This window comes from Podarcis erhardii, assembly GCF_964252035.2.
Source record: "Podarcis erhardii genome assembly, chromosome: 14".
NCBI classification, from domain to species: Eukaryota; Metazoa; Chordata; class Lepidosauria; order Squamata; family Lacertidae; genus Podarcis; species Podarcis erhardii.
Window position 1 is genome coordinate 27,417,959 of NC_138503.1, and position 23,888 is coordinate 27,441,846.

Below are 23,888 nucleotides of genomic sequence, written 5' to 3' on the forward strand. Positions count from 1 at the left end.
GGATGATGATAGTCTTATAATCCCTTCCTAATGGGATGCTTAGGTTATAATCTTATAACTGGAATTTAAGGCAAGTCCATATATAATAGCCCAGGATCTCTATTATCCTTCATGAACCATTTACTGCTGTTCTCAGTGGTCTTAATATGAATCTCAATTTCCACCAGTTTGTCTTCTAAAACAATGAATGATGGAGCAAATGTTAGTCAAATTGGGGGGAAAACAAGTCTTGCTGCAAGTAGGATTTTTATTGCATTTCCCCATGATGTTCTCTCTTCATTCACAGTTGTTGTTGTTGTTTAGTCGTTTAGTCGTGTCCGACTCTTCGTGACCCCATGGACCAGAGCACGCCAGGCACTCCTGTCTTCCACTGCCTCCCGCAGTTTAGTCAAACTCATGCTGGTAGCTTCGAGAACACTATCCAACCATCTCGTCCTCTGTCGTCCCCTTCTCCTTGCACCCTCCATCTTTCCCAACATCAGGGTCTTTTCCAGGGAGTCTTCTCTTCTCATGAGGTGGCCAAAGTATTGGAGCCTCAGCTTCAGGATCTGTCCTTCCAGTGAGCACTCAGGGCTGATTTCTTTAAGAATGGATAGGTTTGTTCTTCTTGCAGTCCATGGGACTCTCAAGAGTCTCCTCCAGCACCATAATTCAAAAGCATCAATTCTTCGGCGATCAGCCTTCTTTATGGTCCAGCTCTCACTTCCATACATCACTACTGGGAAAACCATAGCTTTTACTATACGTACCTTTGTTGGCAAGGTGATGTCTCTGCTTTTTAAGATGCTATCTAGGTTTGTCATTGCTTTTCTCCCAAGAAGCAGGCGTCTTTTAATTTTGTGGCTGCTGTCACCATCTGCAGTGATCATAGAGCCCAAGAAAGTAAAATCTCTCACTGCCTCCATTTCTTCCCCTTCTATTCTATTTAACTCCTATCATACCAGACCATTATTTTTTTTGTTGGCTGGCTCTGATAGGAACACCAGTAGGGGATGAGGTTGAGGAAAATGTTGGGTATTTCAGCGCAGGAAGTTATTTCCCCTCTCTTTATTCCTTGATTAACCCCCTTACATACCATTTGCCATGCTGGCTGGGACTGATGGGAGTTGGAGTACAACATCCGGAGAGCTGCAAGTTCTTAGCCTCTAGCCATGAACAAGTTGGAGGGAGTGCTGTGCTGCTTACTCAAAGTTGCACTGCACTGATCCCAAAATAATATCAATCTCATCATAGGCATTGTGCTCCTTTGTTCTTATATGGGCAGCATTACACATGTCCTCCTTCCAGACCAAACAGCTAGCAAGGGCGGAATATTCCTTATCTGTATACGACAGTTCACTGGCAGCATCCTGGACACCACATGCTCTGCTTTTCTAAGATTGTTCTTTGTGGTTTGGATAGAGCTATATCAGAATGATGACATTTGCTGTAACCTCCCTATCTTGACTGCAACATGTGTTCAAGGCTTTGCAGTGCACTATGGGCAAGACTCAATCAGTTTGGGTGTGGGGTAGCCTTCTGATAAGGTTTTTTAGATGTTCCTTCTTCTCTCTACATTGAAAAATCTGGATGGAAGGCTTGTCCTAGCTATGTTGCAGAATTTGACAGTTTTAACAAAGTAGTGCCTCTTGATGGAAACTTTTGGATGACACAGTGCAACAATTTATTGTGCAAGATGGAAGTTCATTTTCTCCAAAACAACATTACACACCTGTGAAGATTGGCACTGCTCAGTTGGAATACAGTTCCTTTTCCATGCCCAATTCTTAGAGATACAGGAGGAATAAGAGAACTGAATATTTCCCAATCCAGATACAGTGGTACCTCGATTTATGAACTTAATCCATTCTGGAAGTCTGTTCTTAAACCAAAACCGTTCTTAAATTGAGGCACGCTTTCTCTAATGAGGCCTCCCGCTGCCGGTGCCCTTCTGCCATCCAGATTCCGTTCTTAGACTGAGGTAAAGTTCTCAAGCCAAGACACTATTTCCAGTTTTGCAGAGTTTGTAAACCAAATTGTTCTTCAACTAGACTGTTCTTAAACCGAGGTACCACTGTACTTCTTTTATTTCCGTGAGCATCCTCATATAAAGTGATGCTAGATGATTTGGTCAATAAAGAAGATGCACATGATTCATGAGGTGGGGGCTGAAGAAGGCAAGGTTGGGTTCTACATCTGATGAGAGTCATGCCATGAATAATGCAGGCACCACATGGGAATTAGTATATAAAGTAATGTGGCCAAACAGGAAATATTAGGTTCTTGCTTACAGGCTAAATAGTAGTCTTTAACTTTATGAGGTGATGACAGAGTGTAAATAAACAATATTTCAGATAGACTGAAAGGACCAGTTGAAACTATTAGCATTTTTTAAACTGAGAAATGGCTTTCCATCTCATTCTCTAGTTTTGCTTCCTCAAATATTATACTAAATATTATATTTATTTATATACTGCTTTTTCCGCAAACTGGGTCACAAGGTGGCTTACAAATAAAAAACAAAAAACACAGATAAAATAGAAAAGCTGGCAGGAAGTCACTGGATTAATTAAAATTAAAACCGTATAAAAGCAAACCTATTAGAAATATGAATAATAACAACAATAAAAACCTCACAGCAGCAATCCTTTGCTTAAAAACAGTCAGTCCCTAAAGGCCTGTTGGAATAAAAAGGTCTTTACCTGCTCGCAGAAGGACAACAAGGAGGGAGCCAGTCTTGTCTTAGCGGGATTTGATATCTTTCCACAGGGCCTGTAAGACGGAGCTGTTCCACCAGGCCTATGGCCCGTGCCCAGTCTGACCCCCTTCTTTCTATGGGACCCTGTATGTAAGTGGCCTCCTTGGCTCTTTCTATCGGCCCATATGGAACCAGCACGAGTGGCCGGGCCTGGTGAACTTTTAATTCCTTACCCCTACGGTTATGATTCATGGGTTCTCACTTAATTTTATTTTGATTTTAAATGTGATTCGAATTGTAGTTTAAACTAATCATTTGATTTTGTGTTTTTAATGTATTATATATTTGGTGTTAGCCGCCCTGAGCCCAGTCTCGGCCGGGGAGGGCGGGGTATAAATAAAATGTATTATTATTATTAATGTTTTTAGGGAGTTCCAGAATCTGGGTACAGTCACTTAGAAAGCCCTCTTCTGTGTCCCCACCAAGCAAAATATTTGAAAACATGTTTTGTGTATGCCACATCACATAGAATTGTAGAGTTGGAAGGGTTATTGGATCCAACCCCTTGCATAGGAGGCTCATCAGCATTTTGGGCAGTTGGTGTACTTCTCCTTACTTATTTACAGAACTGATTTTTTAAAAAGAGCTTTCTTGTGCACTTTGAATTTATTCCAGAGATTTTGGATTTGAATTTTTGGCTAAATGAAGAGGTGATTCACAGACAAACCATTTACACTATATGCCGCATTCTGTGATACTGGGGAGCAGTTTCATGTTGTCAATGGCTCCTTGAACGACATAGAAATTTAAGGGATATCTGATGGTCCCAGTGAAGGCTAGGAAAAATTCAAAAAATTGAGGGGCAGACTATGTACATAACTGAGGGAATACTGAATTTCAAGCTACTACTCAGGAGCTTGGGAGTCCAGGTGCCTTGTGTGGTTTTCTTAACCACCATGATCTCTTCCATATAAGTCCAAAGTAAACTCTTGAGATTGCTTTAAGACAATGAAGGTAGACAGCACAGTCCATGTTTAGGGATATATTTTACAATTGTAGCAATAGTTGTGCTTTATTCAGTTTCTAGTAGGAATTAAGTGAGTTTGCTGTAAAAATCACTAGGTTATGATGCTTTAAAATGTTTCATTGAGGCTTGTTTTATCAAGGTGAATGTGGCATTCTTGAATACTTTTTTAGACTTCACAATCCACAGTTGCTCACTTTTATTCCTTAGGTTTTATATTTTTGTCCATTTATTAAGTTTTTTTTAAAAGGATTGTGCATCTTGCTGTACAACATATAGAAGAAATGGGGATAGATCCTCAAACAAGTTTTTTGGGTCTAACACACAGGGTACTTTTCAGTTGATTTAAAAGCCAGTTTGCTGCCTTTGAGAGTGTATAATCTTTTGAGCTTAAACTCCCCAAATTCTGGGTGTGTTAAGTATACTTTCGTAGATGGAAAAATATTTCAGACTTGTGAGCTCCACCCTTGTTTTTCTGGAAGCCAGTTCTGGAGATTTAATAAGGCTCAGCCTGGCCCAAGGAGGTCTAGATTTTTCATATTCATAGGTGTCAGTATAAAACTTCTAGGGGCTGGAGCAGATGTAATGCAACCGATACTTGAGAGTTGCAGGTTATATATTGCATCAGCATTCCTCCTGCTCCCAGTTCGTCTGTAGTAACCCTCAGTCTTTTGACAGTTTGGATATTGTGCAAATATGATGCATCATGCAACCTTGAGGGGGGAAGTATAATGGAACCATGGAAAAGTAATTGTTTGGGATATGAGGCTATACGCTGTGTTAGATACTGGAAGGATGGGCAGGAGCTTCTGCATTAGCCTTGTCTATTAAGAACAGAAGCACACTATTTATTTGTGACATTTGTATGCCTCTCCATAGCATGACATTTTCTGGGTAGGTTGCAATAAGTAAGTAAAAAGCAACTAAAATACAAACAAAACCATTAAGGGGATGGGGATGGGGATGGAAACCTACTTTGATGCAGCGAAAGCACAACAGAACTTGCCACACACCCCAAGTTAAAGACAGATTTTAAAATCCCAGAGCTCCAGACAACCTAAATTATAAAAAGGCCCAGGTGAACAGAAAAGTCTTCACCTGGCACTGAAAAAACACCCGAAATGACACCAGACAAACCTTCCTGGGAAGAATTTTCCATATCAGGGAAAAACCAATGCTGAAAAGGCTCTCTTCTCCCTGGTGGCTGCCCACCTCGCTTCATTTGGCAAGAGCACCCAGGGCAGGACCTCTAGATATATTCTTAAGGTTTGGGTAAGTATATCTGGAAGAGTGGGATGTTCTAGGTAGCTTGATCCCAAGGCACTGAGAAGCTAGAATGGGTAGAACCATTTTTAGAGAGGAAGAGGTCTTAGGGCAAATTGACTTATGCCTGCAGTAGTGAAAGTGTTTCTCAGGACTTCTGCCTCAAGTTTGAAGAACATTTGCAATCCACTGTGGATGGCTGCTTCTCAAACCTCATCAAAAGGGCTTGTAGGGAAGTCATTTTTTTCTGCAGCCTCTCATATCTGGAACTCTTTCAGAGAACAACTCTGTGGAACCACTCCGTCCCTTCAAACCAACATTCAAAGCCCATCTCTTCTGTTTAGCCTTTGACTTAAGTCTTTATTCCTCACCCATAGCCCAAATGATGCCTAAATATGTGGAATTGCATTTTCTTATGTGTGTGTCTTGTTACCCTGGCCTCTCTCCTCCCTCCTAAATTATGTTGTAAGTTCCTTGGGGCAAGGTTCTGTCTTGCTTTGCTTATTCTGCAGAACACCTTGTACAATGATGGTGTGATATTAATAACACTTATCTTGGCTTTTTGTTTGTCTTCAAGCAAATGGTGATGAGCCTCCGAGTTTCTGAGCTGCAAGTACTTCTTGGATACGCAGGGAGGAACAAGCACGGCCGCAAACACGAACTCCTTACGAAAGCCCTGCATTTGCTCAAATCTGGTTGCAGTCCTGCTGTCCAAATGAAAATCAAAGAACTGTACAGGCGGCGGTTCCCACAGAAAATCATGACCCCTGCAGACTTGTCCATCCCCAGCGTCCACTCAAGCTCCATATCTGGTACTTTGTCACCATCTACCATTCCACAGCTTGCTTATGACAGCCACCCTGCAACATCACCTTTGCTCCCTGTTTCTCTCATGGGACCTAAACATGAACTGGAACTGCCCCACCTTACCTCAGCACTCCATCCTGTCCATCCAGACATAAAGCTTCAGAAATTACCCTTTTACGACTTATTGGATGAACTGATAAAGCCAACCAGCCTAGGTAAGGACTCACCTCTTTGCCCTGGCCTTTGGCACTTGAGATGTGTATTTTAGGACCCACCCTATGCTTCTAATTGTCATTTGTTCTAAACGGTGTTTAATGTTAAATTTTAAATTGTTGTGACCCACCCTGGTGGTGAAGAGCAGGTAATAAATCACATTAATAATAAACAATGATTGTTACTTTTTACAAATGCCCTCATTGTGCATGGGGGAGGAAATAAATACAAGGTCATTAAGCTATACTTTTCCTTCCTTGGGAATGCTGGTGCATAGGTCTGTTGGTTGCCTTATCCAGTCTTTGTCTTAATCATTTGCTAATGGGAGGGGTGGGGTGGATGGCCCATTGCAAAAAGTTTAATCTGAAGGTGAGCAAGAGGGAAATAAGGTTACAGATATTGCCAGCATATGTAATTAAATGTCTTGAAGCTACTATGGGTGTAGCCCACAGTTTTGTCAAACATTTCACCCAGAGATTGTTTGAAGGAAGCAGTCATTTGGATACCTTTTCAAGAATGCAGTTAACCTACTATTTAATAATGTGAAGAGCAGGAAGTTTTGTCATAATCAGTTTACAGTGGTTCATTCACAAATTATTCTCCAAGGAATGTTTTATAGGAAGCTAGCTGTGGAGTACTACCTTAAAATGTTAGTAAACATTTAAGTCTGAAAATCTATGAATTTAGCCTTTCACATAGATCCACAAAAGTTGGCAGTTCACAAAAGTCTGTGTGTTAGCTTATAATTTTAGTCTTTTGGGAAACTCTTTAGTTCATACAGTTCAGATCTGGCAAGGCGACCTCAAGCTTGAAAAGGTGCTCCTTAAAAAATAGATGTGAAGATAAGCATTTTTCAAAGTTATTTTGTATTGTCATGGATAATGTTACAATGCATTTAACTGTCCTTGTCAGAGCATTGTTCTCAAATATTCGTTAGCACTGTCTGTCTCAAGGTAGTAAACAAATGGGTCTGAACCACTTAGTATTTTGAATGTGCCCCTCATTTTTTTGGAACACTTGTTCAGTCTCTAAAAGACTGATGTAAATTCCAGTCACTTGTGACTCTTCCTGCCTGGATTATAGCCAGCCCTGCAGGGTCTCTGGCTTTCTATCTCTAGGCCCTTTCCTAGCACAACAGGAATTTTTGTTTTCATGCTGTCATCTTGGTGACTTGTGGAAGAGCTCAAGAAGAGTTGTTTCCTTGGGAAACAGATCCTAGGTCATTGTTACTCTTTGGATATATTTTATTTTGTCAGTGGAGTTAAATACTTTCTGGACAGGATGATTTCCTTTTTGAAATACTTACATGGTAACCATTCAGATTTCCTTCTGATCCCTCCACCCCACCCTTGTTTGGTGATGGCAATCATTAATGGCTTAGGGATTTGACCTCTTCGATATCTTGAGAAACAGTGTTCTGCCCTGATAATTGTGAGAGTACCTCTCTCTTTTAATGCATGTAACGAGGATGATAAGTTGGTTTAGTTCCAATGCTTACCTTGCCTGATAGCAGTTGTCTGTGGATTAGTGAGGCACTGGAACCTCTAATTGTTTGAAAGATGGTCAACTCGCTCTTGATTGTCTAAGAAACATGGGAATAAATTTCTTGCTAGTCCTGGCCATATTCTGCCTAAAACATTTGCAGCATCAATCTCACCCCATCACCATGCCAGTTCTGTTAATAAAAGGGCATGGTTACAGTGACTGCAACAAAGACAGATTTATACTCTTTCTGGCCCCAGGAGAGTTTTGATAGACCTGGTTTCCTAATGAGAAGGCAAGACAAAAATTCCTGATTTGGTGGACCATAGTATCTGGGACACAACTGCTTGACAATTTCCTTAACTGTAGCAAAATTATAGCTACTTCTAACTCTAGCAACTTCTGGCATCCCTCTCTGATTCAAACTGATTAACAACATCTAACAACTTTTTATAAGGAACCATCTGGGCTTCCTTTTTCTCCTGTAATTTACATGGGAGTTCATTTGTGTTGAAAACTATGTAGCGGAAAATGTCATTTAACTGTTCTTTGAAGCAGTCCTCATTTTCCATGGGTTCTGTTGTGTAAGTTGATTTGTTCTCGCTTTCCAAATTACTTGCTTGTGTAAAGCAAGTGCAATTCAGCCTCATGCATCCCTACTGTAGAAAGTGTATGAAAGACTTCTGTTTCTATTTTGCTGATAAGGGCTGTTAGAAAAGAGTGTTGTGGTGACACCTAGAGATGGAGAACAAACATTACAGCACAGTTTTAGTACAACAAGCATCATAGATGAAAAAGCAATCTTTTAGTCCTAAGAGGTTCCCAGATAGCTAAGTGTAGAAAAGCCATTGCATGTATGCTTGTAGACCCATTTCAATGTCAGTGGTGTTAAAAGAATGTACATTTGTGCATGATACTTTTATCTAAGCCATTCAAGGAGCCTTTGGAGAAGATGTCTTTATTTTCCACCCCACTCCCTAATTTGAATATGCTTTCCTTGCAGATTTATCTAATGAGGTTGTACATAAATCTCATAGGGTGTCTTGTTGAGAACAAACTGAACTGAACCTCCTTTCTTAATGCCCCAAGGAATCCCGGCTTGCCACATCTGGGTGTAATACCTTTAGCTATTAATAATAACCCAGTGCAATCCACTTAAATGATTCACGAGGGTGAATGGGAGTGAAACCAATCTGTTTGTATTCTAGTTGATTTAAAAACACGAGCTGATCTGCCTCAGGTGTACATCTCTAACTTTGCACAATGCAAAAGGGTTGAATAAGGCTAAGGAGCATTTTCCACTGACAATGAGCATTTTGTAAAGGGCTTGGAAGAAGATTTCAGGTTCTCAGGCATGTAGACCGTCTACCTGCTGTTTTTCTTTCTTTATTAGGGCACTTATACCCCACCCTTCTATGTCTGACAAATGAGCCACTCAAGGCACTTATGAATGATGTTTAACACATTTAGCAGTACAATCTGAAGAGAGTTTTTAAGTTCTGTTGAACATGCTTAGAAATCCTCCCTATGACCAGAAACCCTGATAAGGTAGTGTTTCGGCTTACAGTGAGGGTTCTAAGTATGTTCAACACACTCTTCAGGCATTGGCACTAAATGTACAAAGGTCTGGAGAGCAGCCAGCATGTCTGGGGGCATTGGGGCAGGATTGCTTGCTCCTGTCCCCATTTTAATGCAAATGCCAGAACATGGCTATAGAGATGCATATTATCTGCGTGCTAGTGACTGCCAATTCCAGATCCCTGAGTGATCTTTCTCAGCAGGTTCATGTAGATATTGAAGCTATGTGCGACACTATATACATGTTGTAGGTCACTTTGCTGAAAAAAGGACCAATAAATTTAAGAAATAATAATATGCACCAGGAGGAACTAATAGGGTGCTATGTGGCTGTTGTGCACTACAACTCTGATCACCCCTGAGTGTTCATCTTGCTGGCTGGGGCTCATGGCAGTTGTAGTCCACAAAATCTAGATGACATCACATTGGCTATGCTTGCTTGTTTACACCAAAGGTGAAAATCTTGAGCAGGTATCTCCCAGCACCAGTTCTGAAGTCTGTACTCTGTGAGGGACCAAAGCCACTGTTAATAGAGTGCTCTCAAGCCCCATCCATGTATGCCAGTAGTAGGGAACTTTTGGCCCTCCAGATGTTGCTGAACTACAACTCTCATAATCCCTAGCCATTAGTCATCTTTGCTGATGGAAGTTGAGGAGCAGAAACATCTGGAGGGCCAAAGACTGCCCACACTTGATGTGGGCACATTCCTGAGGGACACAACCCTGGCTAACGTACCTATTGACCACAGTTTTGGTTGGTCAGGTTAGGTTTGCTATAAAAATATTCTGATGTATTTCAATCTTCTGTAAACATTTGTATCTTCAAACTGCAAGAAAGAGTTCCAGAGCTGGGTTATCGCCAGCTCAAAATCTTCATATTGAAGACCTTGGCTAGATTTAGAAACTTCTGAGAACAGGCAAGTGGAAACATGCCATATTGGGTTAGACAAGTTTGGTCACTCTAGCTAAGCTCCTTGTCTCCAAGTGTGGCTAATATTAAAACGCTTGAGAGGACAATTATCATTTTAACGTCATTCACATTTTGTTCTTGGCAACCAGAATTCATTTACAGTTTTAAAATGAAAAATACTGTTTCCCAAGGAACCTGCTTGCACAAGGTAACTTGAAACCTAGGGTTCACAAATACATTTGCCAATGAGCACTCTATTTGGGGGGGGGGGTGTCAAGCAGAGGAAACAGTTTTTTAAAGTTGGCAAAACAAAAATGTAGAGAGCGCCTTTGTTTTTGTTGGTGGGATTAGTATCATGGATTGCTACGCAAACACACTATTCCCTACCCCAGTAAAACCCCTTTTCTGGGCAGGAAGTACCAAAGGGATGTTTTGTTTTGAGAGGGATGTTTAAGAAAATCAAGCATTATGGGCTTCTAGAAACTAGCTGGCTACCAAATCCAGGCCAAATTTGTGGGTCCCTGCTTGAAGCTGTGTGAATATTTGATATTTCAAGTCCATAAATTTTTGGCACTTCTTGTTTTGTCAGTAAATAATACTTACCTTTTTCATAACCAATAAAGATTTTATTATGTGAATGGCCTGTGGCACAAGCATTAATAAACTACATGTACATCAAACATTTTATTAGGGAAACTGAGAAACCCTTGTGGGGGGTAGGAAGCAATGGAAGAGAACGTACATACAGTTTTATGTTTTGTGATAGGATTTCAAAAGTTTTACAATTGAGTTGAAAGGATTTGCTGCTTTCTTCTGCTCTGGATGTGATATTCTAGTGCAATAGCTACTCCTTTCGTACGGTTTAAAAAAACTTGGAACTGGAATATTTTGCATTTCAAAGCTGAAATTCAAATGATAACTTCAGTTTTACATTTTGAATTCTGGCAGACCATATTCAGATTCTACCTTCTATTGTTCTAATATATTTTGTTCTAAATCTTTCCCTATTTTTAAAAATGAAATTAGGATCTTTTAATATCCTCTTCACCTCTTTTACTGCTGCTTCCCTTGCTCTGCTATCTCCTCTCCATCTTGAGGTAACAGGCTTTAAAACCGTGGGGGTTTCTCCATGCCACTCATTACTTGCAGCCTGCACTCTGGAAAAATCTGAGCCTCATCTGTTCATAGACTGACTAGCCATAAATCCAGCAGGCATTTTGTGTCCCCCAAACCCTGGGCTGCTTTTCTGTTTGACTTAGTGGTGTTTTGTTTGGCACTTTAAGAAGTATTGCTTCAAAGAAAAGTCCTCCTCAAGAGGGAACTGAAAGATCATAATGAGCCAGAAAGCAGCAGTGGATTTTCATTGTGTGTACCCACAATACAAGGCTTACTTTAGGCATTAATGCCATGTCAAAGAAGCATATGTTTTTGGTAGAATAGTGTGTTTTTCCTTGGTGTCTGCAGTTTGTGTCTTCTGCATAGAGCAGCTACCATGTTGTCTAATGTATTCATGGCCACAAGCATGGCCACATCTGCTTACCAAGGCCAAGTGTCCCAGCCCAACAGCATGAAGGTCACTTGTTGAGTGCCTTGCCTCCATTAGGCTCTCAGATGCCTCATGGTATGAAGAGAATAAGAGACAAGCGTTGTTTGGGGTGTTATAGCTTTTCGCAAGTGACAGAAAACCATGCCTCTTCCACGAGCCTTTGCTCACCACCAATTATCCCTCAGTCCTTGAGAATGTGCAGAGGGCTTGAGAAGGGTGGTGGGGATCTGATCTCATTTGCTCTGAGATTTGGAGAAGCTGAGAAACATCAAGAGTGTCTTACACTGTTTTGGTATTTTTGAGGAAAATCTCACATCTCCCCCAAGCCTTCTGCATTTTCGCAATGACTCTCTGTGCAGAGAATTGGTGATGAGCACAGATAGGAGCTGGCTAGTAAGCCAAGTGGAAATTTTGGGATCTTTACAAAACCATGCTGCCTTATGCCACCCACATTGCCTTCCACTGCTGTGGGTGATCCTCAAGAATACTACCTCTTTTCAACCAGTTCTAAGAGTTGATGCCTCTATGGCTCTTATTTACAAATGCTGGATTCTGCTAGTGGGAATTATGGCTGGCTTCATTCAGCAGAATCCTTAGGAGTTGCACCGACCCTTCTCCAAGGGCCCATGGCAGAGAATAGTATCTGTACCTAAATATAGGATCTTTGTCCTCAAAATGACACACTGAAACTATTTGAAGGTATGGAGGAATGAGTGGAAATGAAAACACACACACATACACAAAAAATAACCACACAAAAGGGAACAGTTTTCTCTTGCCCCTGTTGAGTCCACAGTTAGCAAGTGTCCATGGCCATGATGTTGCTATAGGTGTGCCATAGGCTGTGCATTATCTGGATGCATCAAGCCCTGGCAATACGTGTCAGAATTCTTGCAGGACTCTACTTTCGTTGAGCCACTGCATCTCTTATGGACCTTAATATGTTTGCTATAATGTGCTGTGTCCAGGAGATTCCTTTTGCATCACTTTCTCAGAAAGAGAAACGCAATGCATCAATTCAGCAATAGAACTTTCTCATTTTAAATAAGTCGGAGTTTATTGTACTATGAAACCTACCCAGCAGACAGTTACTTCCCTATACATTTTATCCTTAGTCATCGCAGTAAGCTCTTTAATTATTTAGCAATGGCCAATTTGCTAGGGAAGATGGAAGACGTTCTTAGCTAATAAATTGAGCTGATGACCATTGAAATAGAGTGGTGCAGCCTGCTCTAGGCTGAATAGTACAGTGTTCATCAAAGGCAGTAGAAGAGCATTTCTGAATGATTATCGGAGGGGAGCTTTTCCCAACACGGCAAGAAATATTTTAAAAGAGAAAGATTGTGGTGCTATATTTAGCCACTGGCTACTACCAAGGGAGAGAGAAGCACATTCTTTTTTTTAAGCGGAAGGAAATAGAGGCATCCAACTAGATTTTACAAATTTTCTTTCATGCCTTCACATTTGAAACATTTTCTCCTGTAGCTCTAATTGCATCTCTTAACCCCAGTCTTCAATATACACAATTTACATACACCTTCACTTGGCCAAACACTTTGTGTGTGTTTCACATGCATATCTTTTAATGTGCCTAAAAAGAAGAGCCAGGCAGTGTGATGTTGTGGATATGGTGTTGGATTTGCATTTGTCCAGTCAGCCATGGATCTCCTTGGGCTCTTGTGGCCTTATATACTTTGCGTGGTAGTTGTATGATCTAGGGCAGCCTTTCTCAACCTTGGGTCCCCAGATGTTGTTGAACTACAACTCCCATCACCCCTAGCTAGCAAGGCCAGAGTTCAGGGATGAAGGGACTTGTAGTCCAACAACATCTGGGGACCCAAGGTTGAGAACCGCTGATCTAGGGAGAATCACCCATGTGTTGCTGTCAAGCTCCTGAGGGGAAGAATGAGATGTAAAGTATACGTCAGCCTTTCCCAGCTTTGTGTCCCTCCAGATGTGTTGTATTTACAAAAGATCCCAGCCGGCACAGTCATGGTGGCTGGGGCTGATGGGAGTAGGAATCATCCAGCACATCCGGAATACACCATGTTGGGTAAGGCTGATATACTCACTAAATGAAAATAGATGATAGAAACTTTTATCTTTCTCCTCAAATAAATACTTTATATTAAAAGAATTTCTGCATTTTAGTACTGTAAAATAAGCCAGGGCCCCAGAATAGTCTGCAGTGTTAAAGAATAAGCAATAACTGAGCCATAATCCTTCCCCCCTCCCCCACTATAAAAAGGACTCCTCAGCCATTTCCCCAGGGGAGATGGTTTTGGTTCTAGTGTTCTGGCTAGCTTCCATCTTGATAAATAATATATTGTTAGTGATATATTTGGCTCACTCTCAGTTCCCACTTACAATCAGGAAGATTATTTTTGCTTTCAGTTCCTTTAAATGGTGCAGCTTTCCAGCCCAGTGTTGCCAAATCTGCTGTCACACAAAATATGCCGGTGTAGTGGTAGGCTCCGACTTTGGGGTCGCAGGTTGTAATACATTGTGGTGGTTGTTAAAAAATCCCAGCTTGGAAGGAAACTTATTTAGTCATTGCAGTGTTGCATCCTTCATTGAAGCTAACTGAGAAATGGAAAATGAATGTCTAGCTTTTCCCAGGATGCTTTTTTGTTTTTTGGTATTTTAATTAAATTACCCTGTTATTTGATGAAACATAGTCCCTTTTTTGTTGAGCTAATTCTTCATTGCCTTGTACTGCAAGCACTTGTTTGAACAGATGTATACTAAAAGCTTCACAGAATCAAAAGACCTAGGTATTTTGGAAGCAGATTAATTCATTGTGAATGAGTTGATATGCTTTTGCTCCGTGAATTACTCAGTGAATAGATATGTTGAAATGATTTACCATGTTACAGGTGCCAGTGTTTTTAGTGGGAAGAAATGCAGTTTAAGAAACTAGTCATTTGAAAAATGCTAAAGTCTATACAGCAATTACCTGATGACGTCTATAGTGGAATAATAAGCTATTCTGATATTTCAGAAAGAGACTGGAAGCATCTGAAAGTTTATTCTGTTGGCTACTCTTTGGTTCTTATGACCACTGTTTTTAAGTTCTGTATCAAATTGTCATGGTTAAGGCCTAAATATAAATTTAAGATTTTAATATATATTGAGACTATGGAGATTGGCAGGGTGTGGGCGGGGGCAGGGAGGAAAGCCTGAAATATATAGAGAATACATAGTTTCCTGTCAAAGCTAAACTTGCTTTATTGCACTAAGCAACATGTTTCCAACAGCACAAGGATTTCCCCTTCTCCCCTGACACAGGATGCACAGGGGAGAAGGAGAGTGGGGATATACTGTTACTGTACCTTGCACCAGCACAACTATTTTGTTGGCTAGTACTGATGTACCAGTTTTTACTATTTGATATATTTATGAAATTTGTAAACCCATGCATATTTGTACAAGCAAGGTGGGGAATATATCCAATGCTAGCTAGAGAGATGGGTGCAGACTGCTCTGTCCTATGCTACTTAAGTGCTTCCATTAGTGGAAAATAGAAACCACAAAGTTGGTAATAAAGTAAAGTACCGTAAGTATAGTATTGGGGCTGAAACTGTTTTGTATAGCAAGCCACCAAATCTCTGCTAATCCTTACTATTGTATGTTACACTTTATGGCAACATTGAAAACATTTGGATTTTGTGTATGTCTTTATCATAGTGTCTACACAGGAATTAACATTTGCTGATATTGTAGGTCAGGAGTGGGGAACCTGTGGCACTCCAGATATTTTTAGCCTCCCAGCTCCTATCAGTCCCAGCCAGCATGGGCAGTGGCCAGGGAAAATGGGAATTGGAGTCCAACCACATCTGAAGGTTAGCCACCCTGCTGTAGATTGTTTTGCACAAAGGTTTATGCACTACACATTTGTAGTGAGGAAAACCTTGTCTTATGAGCATTCCATTCATTCCAAAAGTGTATATATTTCATAGCAGTTATTTTTTCTAGTACATTGGTACCTTGGTTCTTGAACTTAATTTGTTCCTGGAGTCTGTTTGACTCCTGAAACGGTTCGAAAATCAAGGTGTGGCTTCTGATTGGCTGCAGGAGCTTCCTGCACTCAAGCAGAAGCCGCATCGGACGTTCGGCTTCCGAAAAAGGTTCACAAACCAGAACACTTACATCCAGGTTTGCAGCATTCGGGAGCCGATTTGTTCGGTAACTAAGCCGTTTGGGAACCAAGGTTTGTATTTCTCTTTTGGAAGCATTGAAAAAATATTCAAGTTGGTCAGGGGAGAAGGTAAGGGTGCATTATTGGGAGAAGTATCCAACTCTAGAATATATGTGAGGTTGTGGATCTTCTTTCTGATTATAGATGAAACGTGGGCCTGGCATTAAATTGGCCTTCTCCAACCTGGTGCCCTCCAGAAGATTTTGGACTACAACTCATATCATCCCTGACCATTGGCCATGTTAGGTGGAGCTGATGGGAGTTTTATTTCAACAACACCAGCTTGGGGAAGGCTGTGTTCATGGCTTCTCAGGAGAGGGTGGGGTGTCTGTATTTTCCAAAATGGATGAGTAGAGTGATCCTTCCTTTTGCACACTCAAATCTCCTCTTATTTTCCCATAGCATCCGATAATAGCCAGCGGTTTCGGGAAACCTGCTTTGCATTTGCCCTGACTCCACAGCAAGTGCAGCAGATCAGCAGTTCCATGTAAGTGGTAGTGATCTTTTGACACCTTTTAGTCCTGTGCATCTGAATTCTGAAATGCATAAACCATTTGAGAGAGAGAGAGAGAGAGAGAGCGTGCATAACTTTAAGATTGAAAAACAAGACAGATGTTTGGAATTTAATAACTGAAAGTGAGCTAAAAGGGAGTGGTTAGAGTAGAAGTGCAAGGGAGAGCTACAGTAATTTGGGAAAGGGTTTTTCTGTATGAGTAAATCAGGAGGGATTTGGAGATGGAGTATCCGTCATGGGAGTGAGGACATATTTTTATTTATTTACATGTTTTAGGGGTTTATACCCTCCCTTTCAACAAACCAAAATTGCAAGAAGAACTGTTAATCATGCAACACAGTGACCCACTGGTCCCATGGTATAGTCTGCAGGCACATGAGGCCACCACCTGGCTGCAGCTAAGCAGGTCCAGGTCTGGTCAGTGCCTGGAAGGGAGACTACTTGGGAGCCGCAACTTTGCTCCCTTGGATTCCATGTCAGAAGAAAGGCTGGATATAAAATGTAAGAAAATAGGTAAGTAAGTAAGCAAGGAGAGCAATCAGTAGAATTAAAACAGGTTGGGTTAAAAGGCTCAGGAAAATAAGAGGGCTTGCCTGGTGAGCCTCCCAAGATGGATCCCAGGCTTTTTGAGGGTGTTGAAGCGTAGGCCTGTTTCCCAAAGCAGCATATGAAAGCCCATTAGAGTCCATTGCCTGAGTCGTTTAATGTGTGCTGGCCCAAAGCTGTTTTTATGGAATTGCTATTATGTCTTCTGTTTGCATAATTGGGCAAAGTGATACACATTACAGGAAGCACTGCAGAGGTCAATTGTCAGTGAGCTACAGGATCAGATCAAAGGTTCATTTGCTCTAGCATCCTGCAAAGGCTGGTGTGTGTGTGTGTGTGGACAGTAAGGTATGATCCTGGCAAATAAGTCCAGTTCTGGTCAGTGACTCAGCATAGACTGTGAGTAGCATGTTTAACTTTTGAGACCTTTAAATACTCAGATCTTGCATTGGTTTATTGTAATGTACAGTCTTTAACTGATGTCTAATGTCTTTGCTAGGGATATTTCTGGAACCAAATGTGACTTCACTGTGCAGGTCCAGCTAAGGTATTGTTTCCCTACAATTCAGTCTTTGTTTTGGTGGACTTTGCCCCCCTTCCCTTAAATTCTCTACCAAGGATGGTTGAGATTTGCATATATGATCATGCTTATTTTACATAAATTTTATTTGCCCTGAGACCTCTGGGTATAGGGTGGTATATAAATTATTATTATTATTATTATTATTACTCTGTTTCCAATAATTGTGGAAAGAAGCACAATAACTCTATGCACTGTAAGCTCCATGCACCCCCCCCCTTCCCAGTAATATTGGTAAACAGAGAAGCAGCAGCTCCTCATTACTTCCTATGTTGCTTTTACTTGCCTGTGGCAGAAGAATTGGCTGCTGCTTTGATTAATTCTGCCATTAATTGCCAGAGGAGGACTTGCACCTTGGTGTGTGTGTGTGTGTGTGTGTGTGTGTGTGTGTGTGTTCACGCGCCTTCAGGGGAGAGGCTGTATGTGTTGTGGTTGAGAGTGCTTGATGCAGCCTAGTGGCCATTTCTAAATCGATGAGACCTAAAGCCCCAGAATGATGCTCTGTGCTAGTAGCTATGCCTTTTGATATCTGTGTGTCTTGCATCTGACACGCTTCTCGCTTTACTAGCCCCTGATTCACTTGTGGCCCCACAACTCCTCTTCCCTCTTTCCCTCCTGAAACAGGATCTGTGTTCAATGGATTCAAGAAAGACAGAGACAGGGAAAGATTGTTCACTGCTACCGTGCTTTCTGCTTAACACCTTCATGTGCAAACATTAGCCTTTTAAATCCATGTCTGAGTTTCAGATTGAACTAAAGGCAGGTGATGGGGAGAATCTAAACTTCACCCTCTTTCCATCCCCCAATTTGCTAGCTGTTGATTTATTAATGTGGGGTATAATTGAGTCTCCTCAGGAGCATGTAATTTCATTCATTCTGTTTAGTGATGTTTGTTGAAAGGGTTGTAGCAGCCTCTTCCTCTGAATTCATCCCTCTGCCTCTTGAGGTCTGATCTTTCTTTTGTCAGCATCTTGGATAGGGAGGTGCCTGCAGACCCGCAGAGGAGAATCTAGCTCGTGCAGCAAGCACTGATATCAGGAAGATGAATGGAATTGGATGTGGCTGAACTGAAGCTCTAGAATCTTGACTGTGTGCGCCAGCAGTAATTAGAGAGAGCTGCAGCTGTGGAGGTGGAAGAGGGAACAATAGGAAGGAATATCGCCATTGGTTGTAAGCAGCTTTCATAGGACTACCTTAGGTGGAAGAAGCCTGTGACAGGCTGCCTGCGGCACGAGCCCTTAACCACAGGGGTTACATGCAGGATCCATGGTGGAATCCATGGTGGATGGCTCAGAAATACTTTTTAATGGTTTTCTGTTTTACTCTGTAGCTTAGTTGGGTGCACCATCCAGAGAAGTTTTATGATATGAGATGGCATACAAATGACATAAATAAAATTTGATTGGGGGCATTAAGCAAATCCTCTTCCCAATTGTGGCGATACCTTTTTAGGTTATCCAATGATTGAACTAGAGGACATGGCGCTCTGATGTGCATACAGCAGGTGTTTCCCCATTTTTGATGGGGACTGCTCCACACAATCTGTGGAAGCCTCCATACGCGGATAAGAGTGTGTCTTTTCAGAAACATCTGTCATTCAGGGAATGAAGCTTTTGTTCTCTCCCCTGGGGGACCCAGTCTTGCTTCTCTTCCAATAGGAGTCTGTAGCCTGTCTGATTTATTAGCTTTTGAGCTCCCCAAGTTTCAAAGTCTGAAATATTTAATTCAGATTATACCTTACACACTTGGTAATTGGATGCAAAATAAGATGTATGTAGATTTTATTAGCTTACATAATTGTGTTTTTCTTTCTTTCTTGGAGTGGGGTCTATGCCACCATATTGACTCACGTAAAGTTGTGATTGTGTATGTAAAGTGAGAAATTGTGGGCTTACTGTACAGTGATAGAGCTGGTGGAAGCATAGCTGTCTGGCCTGGGCTGATGGTATTTGTTGTCAAAACTAACTGGAGGACATCAGATTAGTGAAGGCTGCTTCAAAGCATTATGGGACACTGGCTCACAGATAATGATATTTCCCCATGTCACTTGTAGTATTTACAGACCCTGTATAGAGTTTAATATAAAATGTCCCTGAACTCACTGTCTTGTCTTTAGGTTTTGCTTATCTGAGACCAGCTGCCCACAGGAAGATCACTTCCCACCAAATCTTTGCGTGAAAGTTAATGGAAAACCATGTAGCCTTCCTGTGAGTATCCTCAGAAATTTGGCCAATAGTTAAAGATGCTTTCTTGGGGGGGGGGGGAGAGAAAGAAATTGTTTGGGGGATATTGCACCGGATAATTCAAGGCAATGCTACCGAAGTCTTGTATTGAAAGATTCAACAAGTGACACACAAGAAAAGCAAATGAGCTCTTCTGTGACTCCCACTTAACAATGTTTCATTGCCATTTGCCATTCACACCCTTGCTCACATATAGACTGGGGTCTAGGGAAATTTAAAGAGAGCAGGAGTGGGAGATCCTGAGAGGGACTTCGGAATCGTTTTACTCTGTATTTCCTGTCTAGTTCACTCCTCCTCCTGAGAGGTTATAGGAGGATATCAGGGACTGGATGTTGTTTCCCATTCATTAAGAGATGGAAGGTAGTGAGTAAGTAAGGGGAGGCACTGGTCATTGGGCATCAGGTGCCTGCGTCTCAACCTCAGTTCCCTATCAATAAACGGGAAGGTCATTCAAGGACAAACAAGGAGGCAAAAGAGAAGTTGCTTTGCATATTCATGGTGATGTGTGTGTTGTTTCAGGGCTATCTTCCACCAACCAAAAATGGGGTTGAACCAAAGCGACCTAGCAGACCAATCAACATCACCTCACTTGTGCGGCTGTCCACGACAGTACCAAACACAATCGTTGTCTCGTGGACTGCAGAAATAGGAAGAGTGAGTTACAGTTGGCTATCAGAGGGGTGGGGGTGGGGTGGGTGGGGGCTGTATGCATCTGTAGAAATTCATGGAATTTGACTAGTACTGTCAAGATCTAATACCTTTGTGGAAATCTTTCTGTAGTTTCTTACACTTTTATGTACTGACTATATCTTAGTTTACCTTGCTACATTTGAGTAGGGACCCTGAATGGACTGTATGTAGACGTGTAAGAGGGATATGGAATATAGACAGATTTATTTATGTGTTAAATTTGTTAGTTGTTTACAAAAAAAAATACATAAATTAAAACCAGGGTGGAAAAACCATTAAAATGCCCCGTACATTCTAAAAGGCCACGTACAGTTAAAAGCCAAAGATCTGCTTAAAATGAAATGTTTCTGCCTGGTGCCTGAAAATATTCAGCGATGGCACCAGATGAACTTCCCTGCAGAGAGCATTCCACAGATTGGTTCCAGGTTGGTTCATATGGGGAGAGGCAGTCCTTGAGGTAATGGGTCTGAGCCGCGTAAGGCTTTGTAGGTCCTTGATTGAGAAATAGAAAGCTTAGATAAGGAGATGGAGAAAGGATGTCAATATTGGATTTCCAAAGACTTACTGTAAGCAAAAGAAGAAGCAATCCCAATGCCATTGCTTGACTCCATGCAGTTAACATTTAGAGCCCCCACATAAATTAAAGGGTCATAGAGCTGCATGGCACATTCAGTTTGGTAGCCACAAGACTCAAACATGATTGCCTTCTGGAACTTGTAATTAATTCTACAAGGTCTCATAGTGGGTGTTGGTATTTGCAATACCATCTGGGACTTTCAAACACAGATTTCCAGTCTGGATCAACGTAATTCAGGTAAAGGCATAATAACCTTGTTCCAGCTTCGATGCCATGTGACTTCTCTTCCCCACCCCCCAAAATTTCCATCAAAACTTGCTGTGGGCAAGTTCCACGCTCTGTAGATTCAAGCTGTCAGTAAATAATGCTGTTAATTAGCAGCTCTTGTCTTTTGCCCTAATTGAAGCATTAAATAAACATGTAGCCCTCTACAAGTTTGATGGGGAAAACATTTTTAATAACATACTAAGCAATGCTTAATAAAGAAAGGTTTGGCTTTGTTATATCTGGCACTGCTTTTTTTAAAAAAAAGCAATGGTGTCTACAATTGTGGAATCATAAAGCTGGACAGAATTGGATTCAGATTCCAGCAGGATCCTTTGTGCTTCTAAAGACCTTTGCCTTGAGAAATTTGAGCTCAGGAGAACAAGGCTTTTAGATCAGAGGATGTAGCTTCTAGGCAGCCCTGAGTCCCCAGGTTAATTTTTTAAAATTAAGCACTATCACCCTCCTCTGCTTTCAACTCGTTTTGAGGCTTTCAGGCAGGGCAGCAGGAGATGTAGCTCTAATGTATCTAGCAAAGACAGCTTGTTTGGAGTTCTTAAAAGTAATTTCTGCTACACAGAGCAATGCACTGTTGGTCAAACTTACATAACATACACAGAGGGAGGAGGAGCACACCAACAACAGGAAGGTGGGAAAGCCAATAAGGTGCACACATATTTTGATAAGAAATCAGCATCTTCAGCTGTCTTTATTGGGGCAATCTGTGGAACATAAGCTTTAAAAGTAAATAAACTTTTAGACTGCATCACTAAAAATTCAATGCCTCCTTTAATGGAATGTCATCACAACCAACATCTTGAACAGAAGGAGTGACGATAGGAACCCACTAACATACCATCTTGCCTCAATAGCCGAGTCTCTTGAAGAATCGGGTTTTTCTGTTTTCTGGAAAATGTAGTTGGCAAACTAAGAGTACTGTGATGTCCATGGCTTCAGAATTGGCTAATTTTATATGGGTGAATTCGAAGAGAAATTGATTCATTCACCTGACAATCTATTCATTGACACTGTTAAATGGTGGTGACGTATATAGGTTTTTCTACTTTGGAAGTGGATGTTTCTGTACCATCTGCTTATTATATTTGGATTAGCTGAATAGATAATTTTATTTTTCACTTCTGTTGTATTCTGAGAGTAGCCAAATTATTTTTAGATGTTTATGCCAAAAAGAATGGCAGATATAAATAATAAATAAAGGAAACTGCCAATTTCTTCTTTGAAGTTAGAAATCATTTTCCATATAGTCACTATTTACAGCATAGGAATTCTGTAAGACAGTGCTAGCAGGCTTGCATTTGGAGTAAATCAATATATTTATTACTTTGTTTCTGATGTAACAGATTTACTTTTTAATTCCCCTGCATTTACTTTGAAGAGATGTTTAAATTAACTTTGCTGTCAGTGCCAATACATTTTGAAGCTGTTTGTAAACCACAGTTTTTACATTATTCAATGTTAGTGTTGCATCTGCTGGTACAAGAATATCTTTCTTAAGCACATTATAAAAATATAAAATAACTTTATGTTTTAAATATTAGAGAAAATGGGCTTGTTTTACCCTTGATTGTTTTTTTTTTACAAAGTGTTTTTATAAGAGTATACTGTAGGAGTAATACATGCTTATGGTTAGTATTTTTAAGGCTTCTTTTACATTTGTGTTATGCTTGTAACTGTACTTACAGCTTATGCCTTTATGTCTCTTGCAAAGACTTCAGTGTGCCATTGTTCTGCCTGCCTGCCAAACTGTGATCAGTTGGTAGATTTTGGAGTGGGGAAGGGGAACATGCTGAGTTTCCCTAATGGCCACAATTGTTGAGTTAGTCATTGCAATATTATTATCATTGGGCGATAGTAAGTCTCATTTGGACGGACTTTTTTGGTGTTCTCTTGTTCCAAATTCACTGCCAACTGTGAGTTGATAAGGTAAAAGGCTTCATGCAGGGCACGACTACTTTTATCCTGATTCTTCGCACAAGGTCTGTCTTTCGACCCTGAGCAAAAAAGTAAAAGCACCTGCCATGTTTTCCCTTGCTGGAACGGTGTAGACATAAATGAGAGTTGTGTTGCACACATTGCCAGTGAATTTTGCCTCTGGTTCCTGAGGGCTGAAAAAACGCGGGTGGGTGGATGGGATTTGGACACATTAAAATAAGACGCATGCTCATTGGCCAAGCTGATTCTCATTTGTTCTTGCTTTTTTTCTATTCAGAATTATTCTATGGCGGTCTACCTTGTCAAGCAACTGTCTTCTACAGTCCTGTTGCAGAGGTTACGAGCGAAAGGCATCAGGAATCCTGATCATTCTAGAGCGCTAAGTATGTCCACTTCATGCATATTCCTTATATAAATGTCCAGATAGATAGACACAGTGATAACTATTCCTCATGCAGTTAATGCTGCCGTTTGTGATGGGGGCTTGAAATGTTCAGGGTGCCCAGAATGAAAGTTCTCTCCACGCTCTGATAATTCTGCTGCATCTGGGGTCCACAGTTTCTGTGGAACCCAGCTCTTAAGTTTCCTTTGCAAAGAAAAAACCTCAGAATATAAAGCCTCCTGAACTGGAGTGGGCTGGTCTGCCTGCTGTTTTTTGGGGGGTTGCTGAATCTTGGAAGTGAATGTTTGAGTGTGTGTGCTGGATTTAGGATTACCCTTTATGCAGCCAATGGAGTGGACTCTGGACCACAAAAACTTAAGTCATAATGAATTTACTAGTCTCTTATGTGCCGCAAGATGCTTTATAGTTCTTTCTGTGTTGG

The 23,888-nt window shown here is 41.0% G+C and overlaps 1 protein-coding gene across 3 annotated transcripts in view; it reads left to right on the forward strand.

Moving 5' to 3' along the window:
• PIAS1 (protein inhibitor of activated STAT 1) overlaps positions 1-23,888 on the forward strand; it is a 54,227-nt gene that overhangs the window by 19,732 nt on the left and 10,607 nt on the right. For all 3 annotated transcript variants that reach the window (XM_081838953.1, XM_081838955.1, XM_081838954.1), the window contains exons 2-7: positions 5,542-5,986; positions 16,100-16,184; positions 17,257-17,304; positions 19,454-19,544; positions 20,100-20,234; positions 23,342-23,447. In XM_081838953.1, the coding sequence (XP_081695079.1) occupies positions 5,542-5,986; positions 16,100-16,184; positions 17,257-17,304; positions 19,454-19,544; positions 20,100-20,234; positions 23,342-23,447 (910 nt within the window). The remainder of the gene's footprint in view (positions 1-5,541; positions 5,987-16,099; positions 16,185-17,256; positions 17,305-19,453; positions 19,545-20,099; positions 20,235-23,341; positions 23,448-23,888) is intronic.